General features: G+C 43.2%; 1 protein-coding gene across 1 annotated transcript in view; it reads left to right on the top strand.

Annotated features, from left to right (window-relative positions):
• Window positions 1-14,295, top strand: part of ITGBL1 (integrin subunit beta like 1) — a 477,502-nt gene that overhangs the window by 414,171 nt on the left and 49,036 nt on the right. The window contains exon 10 of the mRNA XM_030201342.1: window positions 11,725-11,838. Within this exon, the coding sequence (XP_030057202.1) occupies window positions 11,725-11,838 (114 nt within the window). The remainder of the gene's footprint in view (window positions 1-11,724; window positions 11,839-14,295) is intronic.

The raw sequence follows: 14,295 nt of genomic DNA, 5'->3' as shown, positions 1-14,295 counted from the left end.
CCACCAGAAACCCACTGTACCCACATGTAGGTGCCCCACTTCACCCCTTAGGGCTATGGTAGTGGTGTACAGTTGTGAGGAGTGGGGTTTGGGGGGGGGGGTTGGGGGGCTCAGCACTGAAAGTAAGGGAGCTATGCACCTGGGAGTAATTTCTGAAGTCCACTGCAATGCCCCCTAGGGTGCCCGGTTGGTGTCCTGGCATGTCAGGGTGACCAGTGCACTACGAATGCTGGCTCCTCCCATGACCAAATGGCTTGGATTTGGTCATTTCTGAGATGGGCGTCCTCGGTTTCCATTATCGTCAAAAATCGGGGACGACGATCTCTAGGGATGATCATCTAAGGTCGACCTAAATTTCGCAATTTGGGCGTCCCCGACCTTATTATCGAAATGAAAGATGGACATCCATCTTGTTTCGATAATACGGGTTTCCCCTCCCCTCCGCCAGGACATCCTGCGAGGCAGTCCTCGGGAAAACTTGGGCGCCCCTTTCGATTATGCCCCTCACTGTTTTTCAAAATTTGACTTCTACATGCAATACTTCATGCTCTTCATACCTGCTGATGGGAGGCAATTTTAGCTTCCCTCTTGACCCATTTCTGGACAGAACTTCCACCTGTCGCCCATTTGTTTTCAAAACTGTTTATCGATTATGGGATGTTCCTTGCTAAATACCCTTCTTGTATTAGCTCTTAAAACTATCATATCTTCTTGGAAGGACATATCTAAGGTCCAGTTCAATATGTGTTGGTATTTGTTTGTACTACTTGCTAGGAAATATAATCATTTATCTAATTTTTGTGATAAATGGTCACCTTTGTCATTTTTTGTAGATAATCCTACGTAATTGTCCATGTTGTTGAGACTTCTGGTTGGTATTGTTACTGAATGTTATTTGTTTCCTTTAGGGATAATTTTCTTGTAATTTCTACAACATTATATGTATGATATTATTTTTGTCATAACCCTTTTCAATAAAGAAATTCAGACAACCCCCCCAACAAATATTCACTAATTCATTGTCTGCCGAGAAAGAATAGCTGTACCTTTACAGAGTTCTACAAAACATTTGTACCTTTTTCCAGACAGGAGTGACCTTATGAACAAGGGATTTGCCTGCTGTAGCTCATGACAGGGTTGTATTGCATCTTGTTAGATGTGAGGCAGGGAGACCCTGTTCATGGCAAGGGCATTCTAATGAGTTAGGGCTTTGCAGGGATGGCACAGGGGAAGAGGGAGCCCCTCCTGGGTGCTTGAAAAAGACATTTGTCTGAATGTCCTACATTCTTTAAAATCAAACAGCTTGCAGGCAAGTAAACTCAGAGAAATATTGTAAAATGTATTTTTTTTTTCATTTACAGAACAAACAGATGTACTTTTTTGTCTCTTGCAAAAGTGGCCTGCAGGCAATTAAACCCAGAGGAATATTGTAAAATGTATCAGATGTATTTTTGTGTGTGTATGTATGTGTATGAGAAAATAGAGATGATAAGGGTGTTTCAGAATTTGTGAAACAAAAACCATTAAAACGGTCACATGACGAGAGGCAGAATAATAAAGAATAGCTGTACTTCGTACTTCTTTTTTACACAGAAGCACCTATAGAGATAAATTGTGTGTATTAAAAGCAGACATCTATAAACATGATAATAGTTCCCAAATGGCTCTATCTGTTCCAGATGCTGCCATTATACTTAAGGACAAAAGAGGAGCAGGTTCTCAATAGACTGATACAGATATTTCTGTGGAGAGGGAAGAAACCTCGGCTCCCCCTGCACATAATACAAAAACCGAAGGCGCATGGGGGGATGGGTCTACTCAACATAAGATACCTGATAGTAGCATGCTCTATGAGGCACATCAGGGATTGGCTGACAGGGCATCAGGAGTTCTCGACCACACAAATGGAGCAGGCACTCTCTCCCACTGTGCACCTGGGGTGGTGGTTGCACGCATCAGGCAAGGGGATAGCATCCAGGCTTGGGAACAACCCATTAATATTGTCAGCGAGGGCAGCTTGGAAATGGCTTTGTAAAAGACATTGGTTTAAATGGACTGTGACACCCATTCTGCCCTTGTTTCACAATCTGGATTTCCCGGAGGGACGCTCCTCAGTGGCCTTTGCTTGATGGCGAGAGAACGGGATTCACTACCTGTATCAATTGCTGATGGATGAAGGCAAAGTGCAGCCCTTCCGGGAGTTACAAAGAGAATTTAATCTGCCCGGGACAGACCAATTTGCATACTTGCAGATCCAATATTACATGGTAGCGCTGGGTTGGACTAACTTGAGCGAGGATGTACAAGACACGTTGAACACAGCGCTGACACTGGGGGCTCAGAACACAGTGCCTCTGAGATTCCACCACAGATTTCTTCAAGACACTACAGAGGACATTGATTATCGGGGCAGAGCGCAGAGGTGGGCGACCGATTTGGCGGCAGAAGTGTCGGAGGAGGTACTGCAGACCTTTTTGTCCTTTGCTCAGCGCACCTCTGTATATACCCGATACTGGGAGTTACAATATAAGTTTGCGTTGAGGCTGTATATCTCACCAGCCAGAGCATTCAAAGCAGGGTTTGGTGGCACTGAGACCTGCCCTCGTTGTGGCTGGACCCCAGCAGGACTTGGACACATGTTCTGGTCTTGTCCCCGGGTTGTGCAATTCTGGTCCAAAATTTAGATGAAACCAAACGGTATTGGGGCTGCAGCACAATACAGAGACAACCACTGTTATTTTTTGGAATCTACAAATGTGCAAAGCCCACCCTTCCAGGTCGCAACTCCTTTCTTCACAGAGCGGTGCTGGTTGGAAAAAAGACTATCCTGCTGAACTGGCGAGAGAGCGAGGCTCCTTCTCTTGGGGCCTGGCGGACACACATGATCGAGTTTCTGAAATTGGAACAATGTGGAGTCACAGACATATCCTCTGCAGAGGGCAAGAAGCTGGAAAAAACCTGGACGAATTTCTGGGATACCTTGCAACCAGCAGCAAGAAGTAGAATTCTAAATTGAGAACCTGTATAGGCAAGACTGGATGACTTGAATATAGTGGCGTAGCCACAGGTGGGCCTGGGTGGGCCGGGGCCCATCCACTTAGGGCTCAGGCCCATCCAACAGTAGCACATGGTAATGAAAATGCTGCTCTCCACAATACTGGCACCTTCGCATGCTCAGTTTTCAGCACATGCCTGCTGCAGACTACCAAGGTAGAGACTGGAGAGAAGCATTTTCCCACCAGCTAAAATATTTTTTTTGATGTGGTGGTGGGGGAGAGAACATTTGGTGCCCACCCACTTCTTGCCTAGGCCCACCCAAAATCTGCTGTCTGGGAACGCCCCTGCTTGAATACCTGTGATATTTAACTAGTTGGTTTTTGGGGGGAGGGAGGGGGGTAGAGATGGGGGGAGGAGGGGTATAAGGGAAGGGGGGAGGTTCTACGGGGTGGGGTAGGAAGGTATGATTGAAGCACATCTTTGTATGCAGTGCTATTTATGTGTTGAATTTTCAAAAGAGTTGAACATAATTGTATACTGTTAATTGACCTGTTATCAATAAAAATAATTGAAACATAAAAGCAGACATCTTTCATTAAAGAAGGTCTTTGTACAAGGCAGAGGGGTGGAGGAAAATAAAAGGAACCACACTGCGCATGTTCCATAACTATAAGGGACGCTGTCCGACAACAGACATCACGTCCCATCATATGATTGCCGTCATCTTGGATTTGTGATATCATAGAGTAGTCCTATGGGTGCTGCCATCTTTTAAAAGTGATGTGGCTTGGGCAGAGTCATGTTATTTCCGGTGATATCACCAAAAGGGGTGGGGTTTTGGGCAGGGTTATGTTACGGTGATGCCATCAAAATGGGCAGCTAGGCTGAGGCTTCACAGAGAATGGGTGAGATGGGCAGAGAGGTAGGCAGGGCTAGGGCGGATCCGTGACTGTCCGACACAACCAAGTGGGCATAGCCACATCAAAATATTCAAATTAGGTTTGACTAAAGGGGTAATACTTTTCTGATCCAAAAGGTTATTCTACTCTTTTGGATCAGAAAAATGCTGTTTTGCTTCTGCCATTTGATCTTTTGGCTGCCATTGATTTAATAAATCATACTTTCCTATTGGACAGATTTAAAACATATTGGAATTTCAGGTGTTATTATTGATTTGTTTCATTCCTACTAGTTCAATAGATCATATAGAGGGGCATAATCGAAAGGGATGCCCAAGTTTTGCTGAGGACGTCCTCGCAGGATGTCCCTGTGAAGGGGCGGGGAAACCCATATTATCGAAACAAGATGGATATCCATCTTTTGTTTCGATAATACTGTCGGGGACGCCCAAATCTGGAAATTTAGGTCGACCTTAGAGATGATCGTCCTTAGACTTGATCATTTCTGATTTTTGGCAATAATGGAAACTGAGGACGCCCATCTCAGAAACGACCAAATACAAGCCAGCATTCGTAGGGCTATGGTAGTGGTGTACAGTTGGGGGTAGTGGGGCTCAGCACACAAGGTAAGGGAGCTATGTTCCTGGGACCATTTTATGAAGTCCACTGCAGTGCCCCCTAGGGTGCCCGGTTGGTGTCCTGGCATGTCAGGGGGACCAGTGCACTACAAATGCTGGCATGACCAAAAGGCTTGGATTTGGTCGCTTCTGAGATGGGCATCCTTGGTTTCCATTATCGCCGAAAATCAGAAACAACCAAATCTAATGACGACCATCTCTAAGGATGACCAAAATTTGAAGATTTGGGCATCCCCGACCATATTATCGAAACGAAAGATGGACGTCCATCTTGTTTCGATAATACGGGTTTCCCTGCCCCTCCATCGGGACGTTTTGCGAGGACGTCCTCAACAAAACATGGGCGTCCCTTTTGATTATGCCCCTCTTGGTAAAAGGGCCCCTAAGAATCTTAGTCCATTGCTTAGTCTTATCCCAAGGAATCCATTCAACTGATATCAGACATTTACAACTAATTTGTAACATGCTTTTAAAATGATGACTGGAACTCAAAAATTTGACTGGGTTACTCCCCACCCCCCACCCCCATCCCCAAGGGCGAAACATTGGTTGCCAATAGCTTATTGATTTCTGTTTAGAATTTTAATGTTAGTTTATAAGGTATTGCACTTTGGTGAACCACCCTATCTATTTTATCATTTAATCCCATACATGTTGTCTTGCATTCTAATGTCATCTCAGCAAAATTTATGGATTATTCCTTCTTTTAGGATCATAGATTTAGACATACTTCACCATTCTGTACTCAGCATCATCACTCCAAACTTTTGGACCAACCTTCCTCTATGTCACAGACGTCTGTTTAAAAATGTAAGGTTGGTTTTAAGAACTTATTTTTCAGTAAAGTCTTTGAGTCATGATTGGAACTACAAACCATAAGTGGAGCAGCTTCAACAAGGAGACCAGTCTCATAGTTTTAGTTTAGTTTTTATTTTTAAGTATATTTTGTTCTCTTTTATCATTTGCTTACCTGCTATGCATCTTTCCTTTTATTGATTGTATTTATATTTATGTATTTATTTCAGCATACTTGATATATCATTATGACGTTTGGGAAGCTTGCCAGGTGCCCTTGGCCTGGATTGGCCGCTGTCATGGACAAGATGCTGGGCTCGATGGACCCTTGGTCTTTTCCCAGTGTGGCATTACTTATGTACCTTAAAAGGCATAAAGCAGTTAACAATACATAAAAACAATATATAAAAGGCAAGAAGCAGTTAACAAAGCATAAAAGCATAGATTCAAATAAAAGCAGAAGATAATCCAAAAATTAGAAAGGCAAAGTAGTCAGAGATGTCAGGAGGAGAAAGGAAAGGCCAGAGTGAACAGATCAGTGTGGAGTTATCCCTCAACATACAACGGGAGATGATGTATGGTGGGCTATTCAGCTAAACTGGTATGCTCAGCAGGCCGGGATTCCCTTGGTCTTATTAGCCATCGATGATTAGAAGGCAGTACTGGATGTAATGAGCTTTGGTCCTGGTTTTAAGACTTGGATCACTGCATTATATGCTTCCCCTACTGCTCAGATAAGGGTGAATAGAGGTTACTCTGAGGCATTTTCTTTGGGGAGGTGCACTCGCTAGGGGTGTCCCCTGTCCTTCTTACTGTTTGCATTAACAGAGGAGCCCTTATTTGCTCATATCTGACAGACGTTTGCTATTAAGGATTTGCGTGTCAAGCAGGAGGAGTACAAAATTTCTCTTTTTGCGGATGATATTTTAAAGTCTGTGACAGATTCTGAGTCACGTTTAACTCTCATAATTCATACTCTAAGTGCATATGGTGCCATAACAGGTTTTTAAATGAACACAGACAAATCTGAGATTCTAAATATTACCCTGGATCCTAGTAGAGTGCACTCACTGAAGACATCCCTTTTTGGGTGGGCTAAAAACTGCATCTGCTGTTTGGGAGTCAATATTTGCCCAGGTTACTCCAATCTCTATAAATATAATTATAAGGCGGTGCTCCAGGAGCTTTCTTTGTCTCTGGATCGGTGGCATGGCCTGACCTATACTTGAACATAAGAGTAGCCATACTGGGTCAGACCAGCGGTCCATCTAGCCCAGTATCCTGTTTTACAAACAGTGGCCAAGCCAGGTCACAAGTACCTGGCAGAAACCCAAATTGTGGCAACATTCCATACTACAAATCCCAGGTTAAGCAGTTGCTTCCCCCGCTCTGTCTCAATAGCAAACTATGGACTTTTCCTGCAGGAATTTGTCCAAACCTTTTTTAAACCCAGATATGCTAACCGCTGTTACCACATCCTCTGGCAAAGAGTTCCAGAGCTTAACTATTAGTTGATTGAAAAAATATTTCTCCTATTTGTTTTAACAGTATTTCCATGTAACTTTCTCGTAACTTGGCTGGGTTGAGTAGCGGTATGCAAAATTATGCTGTTACCAACATTTTTATACTTGTGCCAGACCCTCCCAGTGCCAATCCCTAAACGGGTTCTTGATAACCTACAACATAAGCTCTTTCAATATATCTGGAAGAGAAGGCCTCCCAGGGTGTCCAAGTGGATTTTAGTGCAGAAGCATAGTGAGGGCGATCTGGGTGTCCCGGATTTACACTGTTATTATTGAGATGCGTAGCTTAGATCCTTGATGGCATGGGGATTGGCTTCTCCTATGCCATGGATGAGGTTGGAGGGGGGCTTTATTACATCATGCTTCTTGTTTGCAACTTTTCTGGACTCCGTTGGCACTCTCCAGGCGATGGAGAATTCAGAATCCTGTCATACGGAACTCCCTGGCTATCTGGGTCCGCTGGTATCGCATATTGCTCAAGGGTAAATGTATACTGTGCCCCACTTTCTGTTGTGGCCCCCCCTTATTGAGGACTGGCCTAAACACGCGTTGGGAGCAGAGAGGATTGATTCATCTTGGTCAGATGTGTTAGGAGGGTGATTTCCTGTCTTTCTTTTTGAAGCTACAACATACTTATCTATATAGTAAAGATTTTTTTATGTATTTGCAGCTTAGACGTTTGCTCCCTAGTAAGGCCTACAGGGGGATTTTTCAGGCTCTATCTGTTTCTTTTGAAGATTTTTTGCTAAGGGTTTACGGCATCCTAAAATGATTTCCTCTCTATTATTTCTTGTCTCAGGTGGCCAATCCTCTGGGGAAACCTCTCTATATATAATACAATGGGAGATTGATCTTGGCTGAGTTCTTTCCATTCAGGAGTGGGGTGTGGGGGGTGTTGGGGGGAGGAGCTTATCAACTTATGTTCCATATTTCTATTTTGGCTAATTTGTTGGAAAATGGGGTGAAATCATTATATAGATGGTTCGGGACACCTGCAACCATTTCACGTTTTATTTCTATGCATCCGGAGGTTTGTTGGAGGGGTACTGGGTACTTATTTCCATATTAGGTGGGAATGTTCTCTCATTGGGACTTTTTGGCTTAGTTGGGTGGGGTATTCTGTATCCTATATCAGCCAATCCTGCTTTATTTTTACTGCATGTGGTACATGATTCTCTGTTCCAGTGTACTGTTCTAGGCAAAGTATATATATTCCTGTGTGCCAGGACCCTTTTTACCGCAGTGGGTAAAAAAGCCCCCAGCACACATGGCCATGTGGTAAGAGAACTCTTACCACATGGCCATTCGATGGGGAGCCCATACCGCCACCCATTGAAGTGGCGATAAGGGCTCCCGTGCTAACTGGGCAGCATGTGGTGATGCCCGATTACTGCCAGGTTACTGCCACACAAGCCTTTTCTGGGGTTTTCTTTTTCCCCAGAAATGTCATGCGCTTGGGACGAGACTACCGCTGGCGGCCATGTTGAGCCGGCAGTAGTCCTGAAAGAGCGAGTGGTAAGCCCGCATTAGGCTTACTACCACTCTGTAAAAGGGCCCCTCAGTTCTTAAGCAAATCTTCTTTATTGTAGTACTCAGAATAAACAAAGAAAATCCAGTTTACAGTTCAGTTGCTTATAAAAGAATAGAGTCTGTATATACCGCCTCAGAGGTAAGTTGATGGCCAGAACCTCAGCCCAGCTGAGAGGAAAAGCTGCAATACTCAAAGAAAACAAGGGGTAGAACTCAGAGAAAATAAATGGGAAGTGACTTGGGGTAAGATGTCTTGGGGAGATGGTGAAAATTTTTGATGGAATTACAGTAGATTAAGGAGGGATCAGCCCCTAGAACAGCACTGATTACAAAGGCATGGGCTCTCTCATACAGCCCGCAGGGGCAGAGAGGGAGGGCTGGCCCTAGCGCAGAGCTAACAGCCAATAGAGAAAGATCACAAGGAGTCAATCACAGGAACTGCAAACTATAGGAACAGCAGTCCTAATATACAGTGCTATCTATTACACAAATGATGCAATTAAATACAGGTAGTACTCATATTAAATATATATAACAATATACCCTGCCTCCATGAATATGGGGGCAGAACACCCAGGATGTGGTGAAGGTGCTCCTCCCTTGTATAGCTGTCCTCCGTAGGGAGGTGGCTAAATGCTGGAGATCTGCAGTATTACCAAAGGAGGCATAGCTTTGGAGCGCTTTGTGGGATACCTACTATTTCAGCAAGCTGACCGTGCAGAGGTGAGGATGCCTATCTGTTTTCCTGAGACATTGGGCACCTTTTCTCGCCTGGTATTAGACTGTATCAGTATAATCTGTGGTCCTTGGATTCTACTGTGCACTGTACTGGGCTTGATCCTCATTAGCCTACCTCTGTTAGATACTTTGATCCTTACATTCTGGTACTTTCTGCCTATTGTTTCTTTTGTATGCTGCTTTGGGGGGGGGGGGGGGGCGTAGGATGGTTGGGGTTTTTCACTGGCAGATTTACCTGTTTCTGCTACTGTTGCTGTATGATTTTTAGAAATCAATAAAAATAAAGGGCTGATTCTGTAAACTGAGAGATGGTCAACCATGGGTTCCACCATTTTATCTTCTGCCTGCTTCGCTCTGTCTTGGTCCTCTGGGCTACTTTAGCTGACATTGCTGCACCCAAACGCTCCACAAAATTGTCCATACACTCACCAATTAGGCAGCACTTCTGGATAATTTGTGATTGGTAGTTAATTGAGCGGGGGCCCCAGAGCAGGTCAGACAGCCGTTTTGCCATGCTCACAGCATCACGTAGTCCTTCTGTTTTCTATCTTTTAACCACTTTATAATCCACAATAGGACATTACTTCTTATTCCATGACTTTCTAATTTCCTCAGAAGTCATTTATGCAGTACTTTATCAAATACCTTTTGAAAATCCAGATGCACACTAATGATTGGCTCACCTTTATCCACGTTTATTCACCCTTTCTAAGGAATTTAGTAGATTGGTGAGGCAAGATTTCCCTTGACTAAATCCATGTTGGCTTTGTCTTATTAATCCATGCTTATATATTATGCTGTGTAATTTTGTTCTTTATAATAGTCTCTACCATTTTGCCCGGCACCAACATCAGACTCACTGGTCTATAATTTCCCAGATCACCTCTGGCACCCTTTTTAAAAAAAATAGAGTTACATTGGCCACCATACAATCTTCAGGTACCATAATTGATTTTAAAGATGAATTACATATTACTAACAATCGCTCTGCAAGTTCATTTTTCAATTCTATCAGTACTTTGGGGTGTATACCATCCAGTCCAGGTGATTTACTGCTCTTCAGTTTGTCAAATCACCCCATTACATCTTCAAGGTTTACAGACATTTGTTTCAGTTTCTCGGACTCATCAGCATTGGATACTATTTCTGTCACTAGTGTCTCTCCCACATCTTCCAGAAGAGAGGGAAGGTTCCCAACCAGGGTTGAGTAGCCCAGAAGAGTGTTTTGACTTTTGCCTGCAACCTCTGTGTGAGTGTTCCACATTTGTGTAAGGTCCTGCAGCCTGATATTAGACATGCTGTCACACTACTACTACTAATAATAACATTTGTATAGCGCTACCAGCCGCACGCAGCGCTGAACACTTGACATATAGAGACAGTCCCTGCTCAAAGAGCTTACAATCTAAGTAAAACAGACAGACAAGACATTACGGGCAAGGGAATTAGAGGGTAAAGAGGAACAGGGAAGGAGGAGGGCAAATGAGTAACGGTTAGGGGCCAAAGGCAGTAGTGAAAAGGTGAGCTTTCAACATAGATTTAAAAACAGGTAGAGATGGAGCTAGACGTATGGGTTTAGGAAGATGGTTCCAGGCATAAGGTGCCGCAAGATAAAAGGAACGAAGTCTGGAGTTAGCGGTGGAGGAGAAGGGGGACGACATGAGAGATTTGTTCAGAGAGCAGAGTTGACAGGGAGGAGTGCAGGGAGAAATGAGAGAGGAGAGGTAGTGAGGAGTCATAGAGTGGATGCATTTAAAGGTCAGTAAGAGGAGTTTGAATTGTATACGGAAGCGGATAGGGAGCCAGTGAAGTGACTTGAGGAGTGGGCTAGTGTGGGCATAGTGATTTTGGCAAAAAAAGTTAAAATTGTATCATTTTGTATGAAAGAGACTACTCATGGAAAAGAAATGGAACTGAGTATACAAAACACCTAAGCATGGATTTAGATTGTTTTCTTTGGTTGATGTTTTTAGATTTTTTAGCATCTTGCTTCAGTAAAGAAAACATTTTTCTGAGAATGGAGACATTGCTGCCATTACCATTTATCATTCTGCCAAGTAGTTAGATTTTTTAAACTTGCATTGTCGTGATTGTTCTGTGGAACAAAAGGAGAACAAGCAATTTCATCTGTAGATTAAATAAAATGGTAAAATGAAGGCATTTTTCCCAGCAACTCTTTTTATGATAAACCTCACCTCCAAGGACCCTGCTATTGAATAAGCTTTTATCCTGATTACCTGCTTTTAGAGTACAGCTTGTTAGAAGGCAGCTGTGTATGTGTCCACAATGTTCCACTTCAGTAAAAGGAGCTAACTGAAAATGTCGCTAGATTGTGATTGCATGTTGTGAACAACTGCTAACATGGCCTTAATGCCCAGAAGATAAAATGCAATTGTTTTTCATTGATTTCATATATCTGTTATACTGTTTGAAGAAAGGAATCTGCTTTAATTTGATATGTCAGCAATGCTAAAATAAATCTTACCATTCTGAAACGTGTTAGGGCTTTTGGAACTTTAGTTTTCTGGAATATTTTTATATTTCTATGTATGTATTTTATTTCTAATGAAACTGCATGTAACATTACAGCTTTTGCTATTTCAGGTTCCTGTCACTGTGGAAAGTGCATCTGCTTCCCTCAGGAGTGGTATATTTCAGGAGAGTTCTGTGAATGTGATGACAGAGATTGTGACAAGCATGATGGGATCATTTGCACAGGTTTAGTACTGATTAGCCTCTTAATTACTTGTTAAACCAAAGGACTAGGGTGAAGCCAAGTTAATTCACTCTCCCTTGTTTTAAGTACAATTGTTAGGACTTTTACTACATTTTGTTAATGTACTTGTCCACAACAAACTTTGTTTGCCACATTATATTTTGAAATAACACATACAGGGTGTAACTATTTTTAGCTTTTATTCATTATATTTAGGGCCCTAAAGCTGATGCAATCAGCTATAATACTGCTGTCACCTCCCACCAGCCTGATCTCATCACCTTTATCTTGAATGTTTGACACCTTTCACCACTCTGCACCCAGTTTCCAGCACAAACATGAACCCATACTCCAAGGGGAATTCTGTGCAAAAAATTTGAAAATTTTGCACAATTTATTTGCAGTTTTCTTGTGCAGAATTTCCCAATTATAAGGGCTGGCATCTCCCCCTCCCCCCCACTCCATCACTGCCACAGCAGTTTCCCATGCACCTTCCTACAGACCTCCACCCCATTCCCATGGCACACACACACAAACCTCATCTACCTTCTCCAGCTCCCCTCACTCCATCCATCTTTTCCAGCTCACCAACTCACCCCATCCACCTTTCCAGCCCCCTCCCACTCACTCCATCCATCTTTATTTCATCCCCCCTCCCTGCACACATACTAGTCACCTTTTTTCCATCCCCCCCCCAAGATGCCTCATCCACCTTTTTTTACAGTTCCCCCCATGCTCCAGGCCCCTCACTTCCTCCCTCCCTGCACTCTCACCTGCTTCAATGCAAATGAGGAGGAACTGCCTCCATAGCATAACATAAGAATAGCTATACTGGGTCAGACCAGTGGTCCATCTAGTCCAGTATCCTGTTTCCAACAGTGACCAAGATAGGTCACAAGCACCTGGCAGAAACCCAAAACAGTAGCAACATTCCATGCTACCAATCCCAGAGCAAGCAATAGCTTCCCCATATGTGTCTCAATAGCAGACTATGGACTTTTCCTCCAGGAACTTGTCCAAACCTTTTGTAAACCCAGATACGCTAACCGCTGTTACTATATTCTCCGGCAAAGAGTTCCAGAGCTTAACTGTTCGTTGATTGAAAATATATTTACTCCTATTTGTTTTAAAAGTATTTCCATATAACTTCCTTGAGTGTCCCCTAGTCTTTGTACTTTTGGAATGAGTAAAAAATTGATTCACTTCTACTTGTTCTAAACTACTCAGGATTTTGTAGACCTCAATCATATCTCCCCTCATCTTTCTCTTTTCCAAACCAAACAGCCCTAACCTCTATAGCCTTTCCTCATATGAGAGGATTTCCATCTCCTTCATCATTTTGGTTGGTCTTCTTTGAACCTTTTCTAATTCCACTATATCTTTTTTGAGGTATGGTGATCAGAAATGAACGCAGTACTCAAGGTGAAGGTCCCACCATGGAGCAATACAGAGGCATTATAGTATTTTTGGTCTTATTCATCATCCCCTTCCTAATAATCCCTAGCATCCTATTTTGGCTGCTGCCACACACTGAGGATTTGAGCGTATTATCTACAACAATACCTAGATCTTTTTCTTGGGTGTTGACCCCAAGGTAGACCCTAGCATCAGGTAACTATGATTCAAATTATTCTTTCCAATGTGCATCACTTTGCATTTGCCCACATTAAATTTCATCTGCCATTTGGATGCCCAGTCTTCCAATTTCATAAGGTCTTCCTGTAATTTTTTACAGTCCGCGTATGTTTTAACAACCTTAAATAGTTTTGTGTAATCTGCAAATTTAATCAGCTCACTTGTCGTTCCAATTTCCAGATCATTTATTAATAAGTTAAATAGCATCGGTCTTAGTACTGATCCCTGCGGCACTCCACTATTTACACTCCTTCATTGAGAGAAATGACCATCCAGCTTATAATCAAAAGTGATCGCCGGCCATCTTCCGACATAAATCGGGAGATGGCCGGTGATTTCTTAAAAGTGGCGAAATCGGTATAATCGAAAGCGGCATTTTTTACAGCATCACCGCTTTCCCGTTGCTTCACCGGCGAAAGTTCAAGGGGCCGCGTTGGTAGATAATGGAAAAAAAAAGCGGTGTTAAGCATTATTTCGCCAGCTTTACTTGGTCATTTTATTTTCACAACCAAGCCTCAAAAAGATGCCCCAACTGACCAGATGACCACTGGAAGGAATGGGGGATGACCTCCCCATACTCCCCCAGTGGTCACCAATCCCCTTCCAAACTAAAAAAATAAAACTAAAAACCTTTTTACCAGCCTGTATGCCAGCCTCAAATGCCGTACCCACCTCCATGACAGCAGAATGTGTTGTATCCTCCGACAGCCTTTCCCTGGTTGCGATGTGGCTCTGGGGTGAGTGTGACACCTTTTCTGTTACGTGCCCTGCAGAGAGTCACATTAGCAATGCATTGTGGTGGGTGTAGGGTACTGGGCTCTACT

The sequence above is a fragment of the Microcaecilia unicolor genome, chromosome 4, assembly GCF_901765095.1.
Source record: "Microcaecilia unicolor chromosome 4, aMicUni1.1, whole genome shotgun sequence".
In the NCBI taxonomy this organism is placed as follows: domain Eukaryota; kingdom Metazoa; phylum Chordata; class Amphibia; order Gymnophiona; family Siphonopidae; genus Microcaecilia; species Microcaecilia unicolor.
Note: the sequence above shows the minus strand (reverse complement) of the source record. Positions and strands in the feature narration are given on the sequence as shown.